This window comes from Sorex araneus, chromosome X (assembly GCF_027595985.1).
Source record: "Sorex araneus isolate mSorAra2 chromosome X, mSorAra2.pri, whole genome shotgun sequence".
Lineage (NCBI taxonomy): Eukaryota > Metazoa > Chordata > Mammalia > Eulipotyphla > Soricidae > Sorex > Sorex araneus.
The window spans coordinates 42,201,658-42,222,470 of NC_073313.1; the positions used below are offsets into that span (position 1 = coordinate 42,201,658).

The 20,813-nt window shown below is 42.3% G+C and overlaps 1 protein-coding gene across 6 annotated transcripts in view; it reads right to left on the minus strand.

The window, feature by feature from the left end:
* MED14 (mediator complex subunit 14) overlaps nucleotides 1-20,813 on the minus strand; it is a 69,909-nt gene that overhangs the window by 32,073 nt on the left and 17,023 nt on the right. For 5 of the 6 annotated variants that reach the window (XM_055122541.1, XM_055122540.1, XM_055122539.1 and 2 more), the window contains exons 9-15: nucleotides 20,227-20,377; nucleotides 19,780-19,891; nucleotides 10,255-10,380; nucleotides 9,576-9,654; nucleotides 5,224-5,383; nucleotides 1,480-1,674; nucleotides 565-699 (exon numbers count right to left, since the gene is read on the minus strand). In XM_055122541.1, coding sequence (XP_054978516.1) covers nucleotides 565-699; nucleotides 1,480-1,674; nucleotides 5,224-5,383; nucleotides 9,576-9,654; nucleotides 10,255-10,380; nucleotides 19,780-19,891; nucleotides 20,227-20,377 — 958 coding nt within the window. The remainder of the gene's footprint in view (nucleotides 1-564; nucleotides 700-1,479; nucleotides 1,675-5,223; nucleotides 5,384-9,575; nucleotides 9,655-10,254; nucleotides 10,381-19,779; nucleotides 19,892-20,226; nucleotides 20,378-20,813) is intronic. The other variant, XM_055122538.1, reaches the window with a different exon arrangement.

A 20,813-nucleotide genomic window follows, 5' to 3' on the forward strand; every position in this document is an offset into this window, starting at 1 on the left:
ACCCAAACATGCTTTGCATGCAGAAACCCCAGGTTTGATCGCCAGCACCAGGTAGACCCTGATCTCTTCCGGACCCCACTCCCTGGCCCACAAACCTAACTTCTATTAGTACCTGAGTGCTCCCATTTGGGTACCATAACATATTCTTGAAAGAGAATGATTCTGCCCATTTCTGCTTCATATGCCAAAAGCAAATTTGATACTTTCTGGTCTGCTTCTCAGAAAGGAACTCACTTTTATTAGTGTGCAAGGAACACGTATGGTTTCACCAATTCCAAGTCAGCCATTGCATTAGCAAATAATCAGAATATGAGAGTCAAATAATGCTTATCCAAGAGGTAATTAACATCATAACAAGGTGTTAATTCTCAAAAGCTATTCTGTTTGGCCCACAATTTGTAGAGAGCCAAAATAATTCAACTCATGATTTAAAAGTATCCGTACTGACGTCAATATTATACTTCCCCAACTGAAAAAGATCATAAGCATTCTAGTTCTCTTAATAGAATTCATATAGCTTTAGCAAGGCATTTGAAAGATTACCCCATCTTGCCCACCAATTACCTCCAACCGAAGTCCTATAAATGGCATATTTGTATCACACATAGCAACAAAGTGAGCGAGAACTTTATTGAAGGCACTCGTTTCTACTGTTCGTTTGGTTTTCTTGAGTTCTACTGGACAGAGATCATCAGACAACTAGAATTTAAGAAAAGAATACATGCGAATAAAAAAGCACAAATGATACAACTAGTTAAGGCAGTAAGATCACACACAATAATAAAGCTTAAGGCTACCCAAGACAAAGGCTATCCATTCAAATATTTATGGAGCAAATATTGACGTAAACCCTACTCAGTCATCAGTAGGATCTACTTTACAAATACCATGCCCTGCTATTTAATAAAACCAGTATAGGGGCCGGAGCGATAGCACAGCGGGTAGGGCGTTTGCCTTGCACGCGGCCGACCCGGGTTCGATCCCCGGCATCCCATATGGTCTCCCAAGCACTGCCAGGAGTAATTCCTGAGCGCAAAAGCCAGGAGTGACCCCTGAGCATCGCTGGGTGTGACCCCAAAAAGCAAAAACAAAAACAAAAAACAAACAAACAAAAATAAAACCAGTATAAAATAGTATATAACTAATTATTAACCACAAGGAACATTTTTAAGAAAATGTAGGTAGTGAAACCTTACTGCCACCCAGTTTGTAAAACTGCACCAAAGGGGCCAGGGAGATAGTACAGTGGGTTGGGTGCTTGCATTGCACAAGGCTGACCCAGATTCGATCCCGAGCCCCTGGGAGTGATTACTAAGTGCACCTGAGCAATACTAGATATGGCCCCTAACCAAAAACAAATAACCCCCCCACCACCCAAAAAGAAACTGCACCTAAACCTTTCCCCATGTTAAAGTGGTTAAAGAGCAAAACAAAGTTAACACACATAATCTAGATGCTCCCTTTCATACAGGATCATACCTTGCGCTTGTTACCAGTTTGGGGAGGTTTCCCATTTTTTGTACGGAAGACAAAATCTTGGATGTTTTCTTTGAACTGCTGAAGCAGGAGTGCTGTGACAGGGCTGTCTTCACGATCGGAGGCATTCACAGACATGAAGTAGTACTTGTATGTCAGCTGGGTGGGTTTATTAGGAACTTCTAACATTTCCACCACCTAAGAAGGTCCAAACCAAAACTGAAACTTGGAGAAATGTGTTAAGCATTTTCCTTCCTCTACCAAACAGGACTCAGAGTTAGAAATTTAACGTAGGTATCTTTAAGAGCAAGAACAAATCATGATATCGAAAAAGGTTTCCCAATAAAAGATAGTTTTCTTTTAAAAATCCAGATTAAGGGCCGGAGTGATAGCACAGCGGGTAGGGCATTTGCCTTGCACGCGGCCAACCCGGGTTCGATCCCCGGCATCCCATATGGTCCCCCAAGCACTGCCAGGAGTAATTCCTGAGTGCAGAGCCAGGAGTAACCCCTGAGCATTGCCGGGTGTGACCCAAAAAGCAAAAAAAAAAAAAATCCAGATTAAAATAGAGCAATCATTATCTATAGCAAATGGAACAGATGATCAACATTAGGCGATGTTGATAGTTTTTGTATCTTAGCTTGTGAGTTGAAAAAAGTTTATGCTAGGTTTTCTAGGACAGTGCTAATTTTATCATTTGGGAGGGCATATTGGTGGTGCTCAAAGCTCACTCTTGGCTCTATACTAAAGTATCACCCTTTGCAGACTCAGTGGACCATATGTGGTGGCAGGGGCTTGAACCTGGGTTGGCGGAGTACAAGGTAAGAACCCTAGCCGCTTTACTATCAAACCAGCCCCGAATAGTACCAATTTTATTTATTCTTTTTTTCTTTTGGGGTCACACCTGGCGATGCACAGGGGTTACTCCTGGCTCTGCACTCAGGAATTACTCCTGGCGGTGCTCAGGGGACCATATGGGAGGTTGGAAATCAAACCCGGGTTGGCCGTGTGCAAGGCAAACACCCTACCCGTTGTGCTATCGCTCCAGCCCCAAGTGCCAATTTTAAATCGTTTAGTTGAGGCAGGTCAGAGATAGGACAGGGGTTAAGGCGCTTGCCTTACACACTCTAAACCCCACATGGTGTGATCCCTGAGCAATACCAAGTGTGACCCAAGCCCCTCACAAAGAGAAAGATATTCAATGCCACTGGTGATAGTGGGAAGCCCTACCCACTGTGCTATCGCTCCAGCCCCCATGGGTGAATTTCTAAGGTATTAATGCTGAGTGAAAGAAACTAGAGACAGTTATTTAGTCAACCATCACCACTGAGAGTGCAAGGAGTGCACAGTCCTTGAAATGAAGTCAATGGTCACTACTGAGAGTGCAAGTGCGTAAGCAAAGTGATTATACAGGGGCAGTACGAGGGAACTGTGAATGGTAATGGATCTGTTCTGCCTTGACAGTAAAAGAAGGTTTCACAAAATTGTACATCTACTATCAAAAACCATATAGCAGAAAGTCTAAATTTTCACTACACATAAATGATATCTTAACAAAGCTCACAAAATAAAATGCTGTTTATTTATTTATTTATAGTTACAAGGTTGTTCATGATTGGGTTTCAGTAATATAATGTTCCAACACCTGTCCCTTCACCTGTGTGCATTTCCCATCACCAATGTCCCCAGTTTCCCTTCCCCTCCTACCTCTGCCTCCCTCCCTCCCTCCCCCCCTCCCCCTTCCTTTTGGGTATTACTGTTTGCAAAACAGATATTGAAAGGTTATCATGCATATCCCTTTAACTACTTTAAACACTCAGTTCTTGTTCAGATTGAGCATTTACAACCTTTTTTCTTTGGGGGGAGGGGCCATTTTGGGTTAGACCTGGTGATGCTCAGGATTATTCCTGGCAGGCACTACACTCAGGAATCATTCCTGGCAGTGCTCAGAGGGCCATATGAGATGCTGGGGATCGAACCGGGTTAGCTGTGTGCAAGGCAAACACCTTCCCAGCTGTACTATCTCTCCAATCCCCATTTCCAACTATTAATTGTCATACTTATTACTTCTCTATCCTAACGGCGCTTTGCACCCCACACTCTTGTGGCAAGCTTCCAACCACTGACCAGTCCTCATGGCCCCTGTTAAATGACATTTAAATGGAGATGAACTATAGCAAGCTTTCCTAATGTCCTTAAATGCCAGGGTAGAAGTTCTTCCCCCTCCTGTCTCCTCCATTTTTAAGTGACAAATATGGAGGAAGAAGAGTAACATGTTCATCTCTGGTCTAAGCCACTGAAACAAACTGCTTTATATTAATCATTCGTCACTGATACTAAAGCTTAGCTTTATGCTGATACGAATTAAGGTCAGAAAATAATATAACTATTTTACTTTATCTTATGTGGCCAAGTATAAGAGATCCTTCTGTGTTCGAAGGTTCGATTATTCGATGCCTATTGTGCATATCATCTCATATCTAGGCCAGGCAACTCACCAAGAACTGAAACAACCATCTTTTGTTACCTGTCAAATGTAGTTCCACAGCTGATGCTTTGAAAATTCAGAAAAGTGAAATTCACATAAATGACAGAGGTTTGTGAGTCTACAGTAAGTGCCTTTCAAAGACTAGCTTCTGAAAGCACAGCTCAGAACCTTAAATATCATCCCCAATAGCACTAACCAACAATCCTGAATGAGGTTTTTCAAGTGATTTAAATTCTAAGCTGAAAGTATCTACGTGGTGCACAAAGAAATTTGTACCAAGCGGGGAATTATATTTAGGGCAAGTCCCTCCTTCAAATTCTTAAAAATTTTAAACAGTTCAAGGATCTCAAAAAAGACTAAATAGAAAATAGGGGCCCAAGTGATAGTATAGAGGGTAGGGTGTTTGCCTTGCATGTGGCTAACCCAGGTTCAATGCCTGGCATTCCATATGGCCCCCAAAGCAGCGCCAAGAGTAATTCCTGAGTGAAGAGCCAGGAGCATTACCGAGCGTGATTCCCCCCCACCCAAAAAAAGACTAAACAGAAAACATCCGAAATAGTTTTTAAAAAGTTATTCCTAATAATAGGAATATAAAATAGTATTTTTTTATTTTTATTTATTTATTTATTTATTTGGTTTTTGGGTCACACCTGGGTTATTCCTGGCTCTGCACTCAGGAGTCACCCCTGGCGGTGTTCAGGGGACCATATGGGATGCTGGGAATTGAACCCAAGTCGGCCGCGTGCAAGGCAAACGCCCTACCCGCTGTGCTATTGCTCCAGCCCCAAAATAGTATTTTTTAAAAAGATCTTATTGTTCACTGAAAGGAACATGTACCACCAAAGTGGATATATGTTTCCAACCAATTAAGAGTTAGAAAACAAAGCAACTTTACCTAGCCTGTATTTAAAAAGCTTGCACTATGTAAGTTAACGTCCCTTACAACCAAGCTTATGTGACACTACAGTATCTCCAAACCTTGATAGTAGCCCTCTCGATATTTTCCTTCTTAAACAGAAGAGATACCATCTTTCAAACGGAAACTAGGCCTCACTTTGAAATACCTTATATTCCCCAGGCCTACCTGATATATGATTTCTTGAAGCCATCACTTTACTCTCACCTCCTTACCGTTCTGAATTGAAAATCACTATTCAAAAGTCAAATACTAAATAAAAGGTATTTACAAATGAAACAACGCATCATTCAAGATGCAATTATGGGACGTGATCACCCAAATCACCCCTTTCCATACTTACAATGTAGTACTGTGGAAGACGTGTGAGTTTAATGTAGAGCTTATTCTTAGAAAGACTTCCAATAGGATGGGTTGCATAATTGGACAGCTGCAACGTTTCAGTGGTTATTGTAGGCAGATGTTTTATAGATTGTTTGCAGCGCTGCTGTCCAAGCCAAAACCTTGATTTAAAAGACAATCATATAATAAAACCACAGACCTTCCCAATTAACGGTGTGCTATTGATTTATAGATTATTAGAGGTTACTAAAAAAAAAACTAATTAGAAATTGAACTAAAAAGATATACAATCATGGTTATGATGATGAATTATTCCTCTAATTCTGTATTGGATTGTTCTAGTTCCAGTTTAGGAGTCTAAACTGCAATGTCAGTGATTTTCATTAGTTATAAGGCCTAATTAGCTAGTATCAAGACTGAAACATCAGATTCTTACATGAAGTATCAGCTTATCATAGGCAATGTCACATTTCCTAAGGCTTATAAGCCAGTGCAAGCTAATTTTAACATACTTTATAAAATGCCTGAAATGCTTATAAAACAAAATAAAGAGAGAGAGATAGTAAAGCGGGTAAGGTGCATGCCTTGAACACGGCTGACCCAAGTTCGATCCCTGGCACCTCATATGGTTACCCAAGCCTACCAGGAGTAATCTCTGAGCATAGAACCAAACCTAAACAAATTACACCAAAATAAAGGAGAGGCCAGAGAAATAGCACAGTGGGTAGGACATTTGCCTTGCATGCAGCTGACCCAAGTTTGATCCCTGGCACAAGGAGTCCCCCAAGTCCCACCAAGGAGTGATCCCTGAGCAGAGTCAGGAGCAAGCCCTGAGCACTGCCAGGTGTGGCCAAAAAGCAAAGGAAAAAAGTAAAATAATTACCCCATTTTCCCGTTTTCACTAGCAATACAGAGCACCAATTTTTATACAGTAAGGTTACAGTGTGCCTCACAAGTGGCATCCTCCCTCTTAGCTAAACCATCAGGCTTACTCATAAGCCTGTACTATATAGTACTCTCATTCTTTTTATCTGACTATCCTTGAGGGTAGGGTACCATGTAGTAGGTGAATAAAAGATCAAATGACTGGTTCACATATTTCCACTGATCGACAGTGAGATAACTACAGAAAATACCAGAGCAGAACATCCAGTTCATGATGAGTAGTTTGCTTTAGCTAAGTGGGGTGTGAAGCAATTCAGATGCCATTGCATTTGTGTGGCATGCAGCATGTGGTAGAAACTTGACGAGTCGTGCACAGCAGAACCATGTTGTACTATATGATACTTCCAAGGTAACAATTCAGCTATTATCCCCAAATGAACAAAATCTAAAAATCACTTTTTTCGTGGAAAAAAAGTGTTTTAATGGGGGTTTCTGGCCACACCCAGCTGTACTCAGGGTTTCTTCCTGGCTCTATATTTAGGGCTCACTCCTCGTAGTGTCTGGGGGACCATATGTGGTGCAGGGGTCCAACTCTGGTTAACTGTGTCCAAGGCATGCACCTTCCCTGCTAGACTATCTCTCAAGCCCAATGGAAAAAACAATTTAAGTTTAGCTGCAACTCCACTGAATCAATGGCTCAAATTGGCTATTAAGAAGATAAGATTTTTGTTTGTTGTTTGGGGGCTACACCTAGCAGTGCTCAGGGCTACTCCCGGCATAATTTTAATACTGGGGTCCATGCGGTACTGGTGCTGGGGATGAAAACCCAGGCCTCCGAAACATAAAGCACGATGAGCATAGAACTTTGAGCTATCCCCCGAGTACCGAAAGATCTATTTTGAAAATACACCATTATTTACTTCGTTTTAGGTCAGAATATCCTAAGCTATAAACAGTTAAGGTATGCTGCAAATAGAATCACCATTAACCTCAATTATAATTAGGTAAGTTACAACAAGCATGAAGCAAATCTATTTGACATATTAATTCTAACCATTGATACAGAAAATATTCTCAAAGTGAACGTCAACTGTTCATTTTACTTTTTGTTTTGTTATGATTTTGTGAAACGAAAATTTAAGCCTAAGACTGATTTTCTTTAGCGCAATTGTCTGTACACTAAAACAGGCTTTGAATGTTCTTTTTTTTTTCCGTGTTTGTTCCTGCTGTAATTACTGAAACATAATCTTATGTCTGTTAACTGATAATAAGGTTGAGGATTCAATTTTGTATGTTTTTTTCATTTACTTTTTCTAGAACAGGTCTTTATTGTGTAGTACCCAAAGTAATTGCATGAACAGATGCTCCACATCATTCATTAACAGGAAAGTGGAAGTTCAAAACACAATGCAGGATCTCATTAGACTCACTACGATGGCTCTAGTCAAAGACAAATGCTGGATGTAGAGAAATGGAAACCCTCAAAAATTGCTGATGAGATCATGATATGGCACAGCCACTTTGGAGACAAAAGGAGTTTGCAACTCCTTTTTGAAAAAGGTAAGCACAGGGCATGGCCCTGCTGCCCCCCAATACCCCTAAGCCTGAATACCTCTCCGCTCCAGCAGTGCTAGGCCAAGTATCCAAGTATCCACAGGGTAGCCCACAGGTTTCTGGGCTCAGCTGGAAGGCTACTCCGCCCCTCCACCCCCCAAAAGGGAAAAAAAAACAACAGTTAAAAATGTAACCTTATCGTATGGCCCAACAATCATACCCTGGGTATATCAACCTGAAAAGAAATGAAAATACAGGGCCCGAGAGAAAGATACATAAGAGTACAGCGCGTCGAGTGCTCGCCTTGCACGTGGCCCACCTGGGTTCAATCCCTGGCACCCATATGGTTCCCTGAGCCCCACCAGGAGTGATCCCTGAGTGCAGAGCCAGGAGTAAGCCCTGAATATCGCCGGGTGTGGCCCCAAAACCAAAACCAACAAAAACAAACAAAAAAGAAATGAAAATATAAATCCACAGACTTGCAAATGTACATTCAAATGGAAACACATCATGTATCTGCCGATTAATGAATAGACAAAGAAAATGTGGCATCATCATTCATACAATGTGGCAAGTTCATAAAATGCTTAGTCATAAAAATGAAGTATGGGGGGTACAAAGGGAGCGCTCAGGAGTCAAGGAGCCTTTTATAAGCATAAGGACCCAAGTCTGTTCCCTGCCACCACATCCGACACCTTAGGGGTGGTCCTGGTGGCTTCCAGCTTGCCAGGCTGAACCACCCACTGTATCGGGGAAGGACCACCCCGATCCCTACAAAAAAAAACCAAAGAAGCACCAAAACATGGGCAAATGCCGAAACACTTTGCTAATAAATCAAACAATTCACACACACCCTCCCCCGCCCAAAATAAAAACACTCATTTTATGATCCTGTGTATCTGAAATGTACAGAAAAGAAAAATCTGCAAACACAAAAAGTAGATTCATAGTTGCCCGGTCTGGAGCTGGAATGGGGTTAAGTAAAAATGAGCACCTTTCTGAGGTTACAGAAATGTTCTAAAGCTGGACTGTGGTTATTATGATTGCAAAACTTAGCAGATTTACTGCGAGTCACTGGTACTCACAGTTACCATTTCAAAAAAATTCATCATCAGTTTTCCCAGAGATCATCTGCCAAGCACTATTGTAAGAGACATTTAAGGGATCTGTGAAAGACACATCTGATGAGTTTAAGGCTTTGGGGGCAGAGCTTTGTGGCTTTAGGCTATGTTTGTGCTAGCTGACACTGTCAAATAAACAAGCTTTCAGGTTTTCTTGCTGGCACTACATATCCCCATTTTTCAGTTTTAGTTTTACTTTCTGAAAATTATTTTTATCCCTTGAAATTTTGTTTAATTTGAAAAGACAGTTTGTTGGATCAGTTATAAATGGTATCTGTGTATGGGGTGGTAATAAAAATCTCACAGCTCTACTAATCTCTAGCTCCATTTTCAACTTTATTTAGTTCAACTGTATAAAGCATTCAAAGAATTTTGAGACAAAATGAATGACAGTATTAGAGAAGCAGAAACGACTATTCTGGAAGTGTCAGCTGGTAAATTCATACCAGGAAGATTATCCTGGATAGGAACAAAAGATTCTCTTACAGAGAATACTAAATACAATAAAAGTAGCCAAGTAAATAGTTTGCCTGGTACTTGGACAGGAGAAAATGTAGCAAGGGATATAGGATAAAGTGTCATGCTACTGTATTTGCTCTATAGGGGATTTGGATAAAAGCTCTGCCATTTGGAACCCATTCCAAGAATATTTAGATTCTAAGTACTAGAGGGGGCTCAAGTTTCATCTCCTGAACTAATGTTCAGGACAGTAATTGATCAAAAGTAATGACAGGAGAGAAAATATATCTTGTCAAAATAAGTTTCCATTTTTAGTCGAGCTAAATAAGCTTACTTAAGTTGTTGAATCCAAGGAATGATACGTTTCATATCGTCGTTCACAGATTTTTCCATGTCATCCAGTGTGGACTGGTCTATAGAATAGAGTGCTCATTCATTAACTGCTCATATAGGACACAATATTTTTTAACAAGGTAGCACAAAACATACATGAAAACTGCATTAGGCAGAAAGTAGTATCCTGAAGTCAGAGAAACACTGAAGAAAGACATCATCAGATATAAACATAATTTGTTTTCCCTCCATTAACATTTAGGAAGAGTAGTTAAAACTATTAATAGCAAATGTAGAATAGCAGAACAAGTAACAAGCATATGAGCTAATTTTTGCCTATATTTTAATTCCCGAAACTTTGTCTAGTTCCTATTTTTTAACCAGGGTATTTTTAACCAGAGTATGACTGGCTGATCTAAAAAAACACCAGCTACCTATTGATTTCACTTTTTAACATAGGAGAAGCTACATAAATGCACTTCACAGTGTGAAGTTTAACACCTAGTATAAGAAAAGCCAAAGTTAAAATGGGGCCCCAAGGAATAGACACCAGTAAGAATTATTTATTTCTTCCATATCTGTTTTCTACCACTCCTTCCAATACTTTATGGCAGAAAAAGCTTATTTTGTTTGTTAAAAGATACTTTTCTTACCAGTGACTATATACTTTAGTAACTTACCAAGTCCATAAAGCATCAATTGGAACATTCCAGAATGCAAATCTACAAAAATGTGTAGACACTCCGAATTACCACAGGGCTCCAAGATAGGAACAACAAGAGCTGGAAGTGTAGTCTGTATGGAAGCTGAATAATTGAGAATTAAATATTATATTTCTATCTGGATTTTAAAAATTTCTCAGTGAGTATAAATAAATCAACTACCGAACTATTCTAAATGTTAAAGAAAAAAACATGATTCTGAAAAAAAAATTGAATAGAACTATGTCAATTAGCTCCAAAGAACGAATCTTCAAGGTGATTTGAAACAAACGTATCTGTCTCAAATAAAACCCCCCAAAAACCCCAAAAACCCCTTTAAAAGGGTAAAATAACTAGTAAAAACCTCAACAAGTGAGCAGGGTTCTAGTTTTTTTTTTTTTTATTTTCACTTAGTAATTACCAACAAGCTAATTTTTAAGGCATCATGTAAGAAAATGGGAGAATACAAGTTGTTTTTTTTTTTTTATAAATTCCATGTATGGCCTAAATGCTATTCTTCAAAAGGTGAGAGGTTTTCTGGCAGGTAGGATCCATTGTCCTCCATCCCCCAAAACTCTTGAAAAGTATCAAACATCATTGATTACATAGGGGGGAAAATGTTTTTCCAGTCATTTGTGTCTTTCATTTTCAAGTCAAAAATAAATAATGTAGGCAATTGCTAATACCCAAAGCTGCCAATATACTTCCTCAAGTTTCATACTATTTCCACCAGGCCCAATTAACTTTTCTCTTAATCCCAAAAGCAGGCATAACAAAATCCAGTCGGGAAGTGAAGCACCGAGAGCACGCCTCGTGCTGATCAACCGGAGAGCTGTAAAAGGAAGCCGCTGCTTTAGTTACAGGTTTTGCTAAGCTAAGCACAGAAAGGCAGGCTGAGGAGACAGCAGTAATGAGTCACCAGGTGTGACTTCTCTGAGCTCCCGTGTTCAACCAGAATAACACGTTCCCATCTTCGCCAGGGGTCATTAGGAGGAAAAAGTGGAAAGTTTGTAAAGGTGCTTTTAAAAGGTCAAGTGCTCCAAAGTGTAGGTTATCTGCATTCCTTTTTTTTTTTTAATGACTCAAAGGAACAAAACCTTATTATGAACTTGTAAAAATGAAAATGAGTAATGCTACTATTAGAACTGTCTATACAATTATCAAAAATTTAATAAAACATAAAAGATTACAGGAAACAGGGGTCGGAGCAATAGTACAGTTGTTATGGCACTTTTCTTGCACAAAGACAACCTGCAATTCCCAGCATCACACATGGTCCCCCAGCTCCATCCAGGTGTGATCCCTGAATGCAGAACCAGGAATCAGCCCCCAACAGTGTAGGTATGGCCCCCAAACAAAGCAAAAACAAAAAAAGATTACAGGAAACATTGATGATAATGAATTGCTTTCAGTAAATCTATTTTCATACAAATGTTTAACATGGAGACCCAGCAGATATCTCATCTAAAACCAAAAAGAGCACAATTATTTCCTTTACAATAACTATTTTACAATTCAGACCAGTATAACAAATGAGCTACATTAATATCGGTTTTTTAAAAAAAAAAAAAAGTGCCCTTGGGACATTGGTGGAGGGAAACAAACACTCAGGTGAAGGGTGTGGTGTCAGAACACTGTACAATGATACTATCAGGACAGTATTATACATCACAGTACCTCAACAAAACTGGAGGAAAAAGGATTTTTAAGAAGTGCTTACAGATTTGAAGCAAGGTCACAAAATTTTTTTTTTTGCTTTCTTTTTTGGGTCACACCTGGCAATGCTCAGGGGTTACTCCTGGCTTTGCACTCAGGAATCACTCCTGGCGGCGCTGGGGGACTGACCATATGGAATGCTGGGAATCAAACCTGGGCCAGCCACGTGCAAGGCAGTAAGGCAAACGCCCTACCGGCTATGCTATCGCTCCAGCCCCGCAAGGTCACAATTTTAAAACATCTGGCTACATTAGTCTCTCCCGCCCCCAGACTCAGTTCCAGAGACCGAACCAGTGTTTTACCACTGAGCTACATCCCTAGCCCCAATGGCTTTCTTTCTTGGCAGTGGCAGAAATAGAACCCAGTACCTCACCCATGCAAGGTAAGAGCTCCACCAATGAATTACATGCCCATGGGGGCCGGAGCGATAGCACAGCGGATAGGGCGTTTGCCTTGCACACGGCCGACGCGGGTTCAATCCCCGGCATCCCATATGGTCCCCCAAGCACTGCCAGGAGCAATTCCTGAGTGCAAAGCCAGGAGTAACCCCTGAGCATTGCTGGGTGTGACCCAAAAAGCTAAATAAAATAAAATAAAATAAAATAAATGAATTACATGCCCAGCTCTTAAGACATCTTGGGGCAGGGGGAGACAGATCAAAGGGCGGCAGCACATGCTCTGCATCTGGGAATCCTGACTTAATCCCTGGTGCCACAAGCCCCCTCAGCACCTCAGGCACCAAACTTCCAAGGACCTAGCCAGTGTGGTCCCAAAAAAAATATGTAAAATATACCTGTACTATTTTATTAGCAACCCTAATGGGGTAGCAATGGATTCTTTTTGAAGATACACCTGGGGATACACAGGGCTTATCCCTAGCTCTAGACTCAGGGATCATTACTGGAGGTGCTCAGTGGTGCTGGGGATTCAAACCGGGTCAGTGTATGTAATGCAAGTGCCTTAACCTCCACACTATCTCCGGTCCAAGACCCTGGGTTTCCAGGCACCCCCCAAACAAGAAACAATACAAAAGGGAGAAATAAAGGCAGAAGTGGAAGATGACAAATCTCGACATTATGTTCTCCTGCGGTAGCAATATATACTTTATCTCTGCTCTTATTTCTCAATCGGCTTTGGGTTCGATTTGGGCCTTGGGGTCACACCTGGTGCGTGTGACCTACTCCTGGCTCTGTGCTGGGGGAAGGGGGAAGCGTTGCTCTGCCAGGTGGTGCTGGGGATTGAAGCCAGGCCTCCCTCCTGCCCCGCAGAGCCCAGCTCAGCCTGCTGAACTCACTCTCCTGCCCTCTCCCCATCCATTTACTGAGGTCACGATGAAGAGTCAATAGCTGGGTGATGTATTGGAGGAGAAGCAACTAAAGCCCGAACAGGAATGACTGTGTAGGTCACAATTTTCCCCACTGACCGCACCACCCTGCTCCTGGGGTTGGTAGAGCCAAGTCCAAGGGAGGGTGTCCTGGCTGTCCGGGGTCCAGCAAGCTGCATGGAAGCAGGACACACGTCAAGTTCCTGTTGGCGCCCTGCACTACCTCCTGAGAACTTCTCAACAGAGTTCTGCCTCTGGTCCCCTTAACCGTTTCCATCCCCACTGTCCACCCTCAAGAACACCACTCGCATGGGGCAGAGGCTGAGCTCAGTGGCGGGGTTCTCAGCTGCTTTACCTATGTGCAGCTCCAGAATGGGGAAGGAGAAGAACATGGGAGGAAAGAGGAAAGAACTCACCTGGCTGGCTCCAAACAGTGGTGGTGCACCACCCCATAGCCCGACCCTGCCTGGGGCCCTCTCCCAACCTTGATTTCCGCCTGTGGCTCCCCTGTCTTATAGGTGGTCCCCCTAACCTGGTGCCAGTGGAATGAATATCCTGAGGGCTCACAGGGGGTCATGTTGCCCCCAACTGAGAAATGCCGCCCTTGTCCTCCTGTGGAAACCTCCATTCTCTGAGCTCTTCGTTTCCTTGTGCTACTCCAGTGAGGAGTTGGGAGCAAAGACAGCTAGTTCGCAGTGATGAGGCCATGAAGGGATTCCAAGAAACAACTGCCCCTGCTGCAATAACAGATGTGTCTGAAGCCCACTTTTTTTGGTTTGTTTTGGGTCCACATCCAGCCCTGCGCAGGGGTCGCTCCTGGCAGTGCTTGGGGGACCTTATATGGTGCCAGTGATTGAATCCAAGATCGGTGGAGGCCTCTGAAGCAGGCTTTTCTATCACAAAAGCCATCAAGTAAGACTTCGTGAAGAGTGTACATGCACGCACATGAAGAGAAAAAGTGAAAGGGGCAGGAGTAAGAGTCCAGGGGTTACAGAGCTTGTCTTGCACACAGCCACCCTGGGTTAAATTCCCAGCACTCGGCGTGAGTTCCCCAAGCATTGCCAGGAGTAAGCCTTGAGCGCAGCAGGATGTGGGCCAAAAAAGAATAAAGAGCAAAAGAAATGAAAAAAGAAGAGGAAGCACCCTCTCTAGCATGGGGTGTGAGCAGACGCTTTTGAGCAGCAGCCCTCATTTCCAGGTCTCAGTGAAGCAGGATGGAGGAAACCCACCCCACATACAGGCGTGCTGTCTCCTCCAAAAGAACAGGCTCTGGAGCACCTTCTTCACGCCACCCCCCGGTCCAGCTCCACTGCAGTTAGCCATCCAGAGTGCTCGTGCCAAGATCAGTTACAGATGCCATCAGGACCCAGCGTGGAAATGAGTTGATCCGAAGCAAGCAGGTGAACCCACTTTCTGGTGACACAGGTAGAGCCATAGCTACGAAATGCTGCTGAAGAGAAATTTTGGCATCTCCCATGGACAGCACACAAACCACTCCTATGTAAACACATGCTCAGGAGTCTATTTTTCACGGCGATTGAAAGATCCCCAAAGCAAGCTGGGGTTCTTCGCTGACTAAGCTTTATTGACAGACGATACTAAAGTAAACCAGAGGGCGGGCGATGCAGCTTAAGCTGTTGGAGCACAAGGTCCCTCTGAGCACAGCCGGGCTTGTGCCCCACCCCCCAACACCCAACAACCAAATACCTGAACCAGAGACAGTCTAGCAAACTAACTCCTATTTCCTGCAATTCCAACCAATAAGCGTGCAATATTTTAACATTTTGAAAAAGTTAGAAATAAGAAAAATTAAGAGGTCAGGAGTGCAACTCAGTGATAGAACACAGGCTTCACATGCTGAAGGCCCAGGGTTCAACCACCAGCAATCCCCTAAAAAGAAAGAAAGAAGAGAGAAACTAAGATTGTAAGCATACTTAAATACAGAGGGACAGGGTAAGAGATATAGTACAGTGGCTAGGGCGTCTGCCTTGCACGTGGCCAACCCAGGTTCAATCCCCGGCATCCCATACACTCCCCTGAGCCCCACCAGGAGTGATCCCTGAATGCAGAACCAGGAGTAACCCTTGAGCATCACTGGGTGGGGCCCAAACACTGAAAAATGAAAAACAGAGAGGGATTTCAGCAAGGGTGCAAAATCATAAACTGGAGAAAAGTCATCTTTTCAACATATGTTACTGGCAGAACTGCATATCTTCCTACAAGATACAGGTATGGCTGGGGCAATAATGTTCTCATTTCAGAAGATGTCTGCTAAGAAAAGAAAAAAAAAAGCACAAGATTGAAGCAATGGTACAGAAGGTAGGGCATCTGCCTTGCACATGGCCGATGTGGGTTTTATCCCTGGTACCCCATATGGTCCCCCAAGCCCCACCAGAAGTGATACCTGAGCACAGAGCCAGGAATAAGCCCTGAGCACTGTCAGGTGTGACCCAAAAAACAAAGAAGAAAAAAAGTAACCTAAATGCAAGGGCTCAAACTATATATGTCTCGAACAAAGACATCCATGTTTGTGACTTTGGGTTAAGGAAATGAAGTTTTAGCTATGACATTAAAAGTGAGGGCAACAAAAGGGCAACTTGGACATGATCAAAATGTATATAATTTGGGGCTGGAGCAATAGCACAGTGGGTAGGGCATTTGCCTTGCACACAGCTGACCTGGGTTCGATTCCCAGCATCCCATATGGTCCCCTCAGCACTGCAAGGAGTAATTCCTGAGCGCAGAGTCAGGAGTAACCCCTGTGCATCGCCGGGTGTGACCCAAAAAGAAAAAAAAAATATATAATTTTTGCACTGTACACAAAGTGAAAAGGCAACCCACAGGATGAGAAGAAATTCTTACAGATCATGAATGTATAACAATGAACTTGTACTAGAACATATGAAGAAGTGTTATAACTCAAAAACAAATACAAATGATTGAATTACAAAATGGGTAAGGGACCTCCAAAGACGTAATATGGAAAGATGCTTGATGAATGATTACTAGAGAAATGCAAACCAAAATAGACACTGAGCTGGTGCTTCATATCCACGACAATGGCTAGAAACAGACAATAACACCAATAACACGTGTTGGTGAGGAAGTGAACAGAAACCCTACACACTATGGGTGGGATTAGTGTTGGCACATATGTCAAAATGCTAAAGATGTGGTTGCCACAGACCCAGTCATTCCATATACAGAGATAAAACAAACATGAAACCATGTGCCCACGCGGAAACCTGTGTGAGAATGTTCAGAACAGCATTATTCATGTTACGGGGAAAAAAATAAACCCAAAACCAAAAAACCCCAAAACCCAAAATTCCTAACTAATAATAAAAGCAATCTTGAGTAGATGGCTAAAATGTGGTATACAATCCATACCATGGATTCGCTGACTAAAGGAATGAAGTATCGGGGCTGGAGGGAGTGATGGTTGGGCCGAGGGCATTCTCTGCATTCGGGGAGCACAGGTTGGATCCCCTGCACCAGCACCAAAGCACATCCCGGGGCCAGCCCCTAGCACTGAGGCAGGAGTAGCCCTGAACACACTGGTACGACCCCCAAACCAGAACCACACAGTATCGAGACATGCTATAACACGGACAAACATAAAAAGCATTATGCAAAAAAAAAAACATGCTCAAAACAATACGCACACACACACACACACATAACATAGCTTTGGTTTTCTAGAGCACTCAGAATAGGTAAATGTACAGAGAAAACAGGAGACGGCTCGAAGGGCTAGAGTGCATGCTGAGCCTGCGAAGGGGGCCAGGCACTCATACCCAGCACTGCGTGGTGCTCCTAACACCCACCAGCCAGGAGTAGACCCCAAGCAGGAGAGACAGAGAAAGGGGGGTGGGGGAGAAAGGGAAGAAGAGATGGAGTGAGGGAGAGAGGTGGGAGGGGAAGGGGGAGAGGGCAAGAGAGTCAGGAGTGATCACTGGGTACCTGGGTGTGTGGGGCGAAGGAAGGAGTGGAGGGAGGGAGGGGAGACAGGAGTTTGGTAAGGGTTGTGGAGAAGACTGAACCCAGGATATTGACTGTTTAGTACGAAGTTTCTTTCATGTTCTAAAAACCAAGTCTCATAACGGAGTACTACTGAAAATCACTGAACAGGCTGATTGTGAATTATAATTTAATAAAGCTATTAAAGAAAGAGACGTATGCCCATAGGCGTTTAGACCCTAATGAGAGTCTCTGTACTTACCAATCACAAGCTCAGGTCATTATTTGACATCTTTACTGAGAGATTAAAAGAGGGAGGGGTTGATTTCATCATTGAAGGAGGGAGGGTTGATGTCAAACATCTCTTTTGTTTGTTTACTTTAGGGCCACACCCAGCAGTGCTCAAGGGCTGACTTCTGGCACAGTGTTCAAAGATCACTCCTGACAGGCTCAGGGGACCACGCGGGATGCCAGGAATTGAACCTGGGTTGGCCACATGCAAGGCCAAGTGTCCTACCCTCTGTACTATCTCTCCGGTCCCTGCGATGCCATTTCATCTTCATAGTGAGACTTGTTCAACTCAATAAGGTTCATGGACCTGGCCAACCCAAGAGCCACTCATTCACCTAATTTCTAGTACAGCGGTTAAGGTGCTATAGGAGTAAGCCCTGAGCACTGCCAGGTATGGCCCCCAAATCAAAAACAATTGTTTTTGTAATACTAATACTGTCCATGACTACATTGTTTTCTTAAATTAAGCTGCCCTTCCCCTTAGTCTTTGGCTTGTCTCAGATCCTCTCTCCTTTTTACCTCTATCCGTTTTCTTTCCTTGAATAAATGCTGTATTCTAAATGCCAATTAATTTTTCTGGCTTTCCATGGTGGTTTTTTCCAGCAGCATTTTATCTTATTCAAAATGGCTTCAATTCAATGTTACCAGCCTGCACCTAAGAAGTTGCTGCTTTTATTTTTTTTCTTCTCTTAGCAGCGCCAGGGCTCAGACCAAGGGACTCACAAACAGGAGGCCTGAGAGTTCTACCAAAGCCATGTCCCCACGCTGGAAGCTGCTTTGTGAAGTACAACAGACAGGGCTGGGCTCTATGATGATGAAAGGCAGTATTTGTGCAACTAAGGCTTCATACCTATCTGGCATTTTGCCCATGTCATTTCACTTAATTAAAAGACTGTTGACTGTGGGCAGTAGATAATCACAGTCCCAAATAAATGGGTCAGGAGTAGTAAGTACACTCATTAAGACACTACAAAACTTTATTCCTAGAATCACTGCATTTCCTTTCCAAATGACTGAATACCCTTCGAATATACTTACAAGCTAATTAAATGAGCAAGAATATACACCATGTATGACCTAATAGTTTTTATTTGTATCCTATTAATATCCTAACAACTCAAAAGCTTTTTTTTTGGGGGGGGGGCTGTGGATTTGGCTTTTGGGCCAGACCATCAATACTCAGAGCTTATTCCTGGCTCTGCACTCAAGGACCACTCCTGGCTGGGCTCAGAGGATCATACAGGGTGCTGAGGATTGAACCAAGTTTAGCTGTGTGTAAGGCAAGTGCCCTACCCACTAAATCACGGGACTCCAGCCCCTCAAAAGCTTTTTAGGTGATCAATTATAGGGTGGGAATTTGGCTCAGATGATAGGACACATGTCTTCCTCCTAAACACTGCCAGGTGTGGCCTCTGAGAATGGCTGGACCCAAGCACCGCCAGTATGCCCCCTAAAAGTAAATACATGAAAGGGATAAATTCTGTTTCGCTGAATTATAAGTATTTGCCAAATTATTTTGTCCTTTGAAGAAAAATTCAATTTTCATGTTCACGCAGCTTCCGTTTCTATTCTATAGGGGAAAAAATATTAAGGAGTGTCAATATGAGCACATTTCAAAATAAAGCCAACACCCTGGATTAAAGAAATGGGGGGATGTATGAAAGACTTGAAATAACCTAAGGGCACTGGCCAAGACTTGAAATAACCTAACAGACTTGAAATAACCTAAGGGCACTGGCCAAGATTGGACACTTTGGTGGTGTAGAGGTAGTTATGAACATCAAAACCATAAAAGTCAACACTAGTGTAAGCATATAACCCAAACTATAATATGGAAAAAATTTTTGAATGTTTGCTAAGGAGGCAGGATGAGAGGGAGGGAATCTTGGGTGATTAGCTGACACTGCTAGTGGGTTTGGAGCTGGAACACTGAATGCCAGAAACTTACTAACTTTGGAAATCACAGCATCTAAAAAATAAATAAATAAAATAAATAAAAACAACAAATAAAGCCAAGCTAAGTCAGGAGAAAATAAGCGATAAAGCAAGACAAAAACGATAGCTCATAAGATCAAATGCAGAAGTGCCCAACCTCCACAATAAAACTGGCATAGCAGGGGAGGAAAAAAATCATATTGAGAGGGACCCCCCCAACCATTAAAAAAAATGGATACTTATTTAAAGAGACAGAAATACTATTTAAAAGAACCTACAGTTCTCGTTGGCATTGAAGCCTTTGAGAATGGTTTTAAGTTCCTGGAGCTTCTGATGGGCTCTTGCATGTACGCTGTCAATCAGGAGTTTCTCTATCGATAAGTGATCAATCTGCACAGAGAAGAACAGATGGTATGTGCAATTTAAACATTTTTACTCACAAGTCAGAGTAAATTATTGTGCGTCAAGATATTTCCTTTTAGAATTACACTTAGTATAAACCAATAAAAAACAAATATAAAGTTAATTAAATGAGCACATAAGATATTAGTAGCTTAAAGATCACAATTTATATTCTGGCAAGCACAGATCGAGATATATCTATCAGCCATCATACTGGTCAAATAACAGACCTTTGAAAAATGGTGATTTGATCTGAATGACAAAATTTGAAAGAACGTGTTAAAAATTATACCGTCAGATGGAAATCTTTGGAAATCTTTTACCTTCATGGCTCTTTCTACTAATTTAGAATCAGAACTTGGCAGAGGAGGATCATGAAAAATTTGTAAAGGCTTGGAAACATCGGTCTCATCGATTTTAATTGTAACTTTATGAACAGATGCCGGTCCTATTTTTCTTCCAAGAACTTGTTGACTAAAAAGAAAAGAGAACTGTTAAATTTTTTATTAACATGACCTGTCAACTTTTTTAATTAAAAAAAAGTCTACTGTGTACCTTGAACAGAACCGGGAACATGGAACACTGTGCAGAGACTAAATTAATATTGGGAAGATAGCTATTCTGTGATCTAACACAATATTAAATTTATTGCACTTAGAACATTTATACAGGGGGCCGGAGCGATAGCACAGTGGGTAGGGCGTTTGACTTGCACGCGGCCGACCTGGGTTCGATCCCCGGCATCCCATATGGTCCCCCAAGCACCACCAGGAGTAATTCCTGAGTGCAAAGCCAGGAGTAACCCCTGAGCATCGCTGGATGTGACCCAAAAAAAAAAAAAGAACATTTATACAGGGCTGGGCAGACAGCTTGAAGGGTTATGCTCGTGCCTCAGGTTCAATCCCTGGCA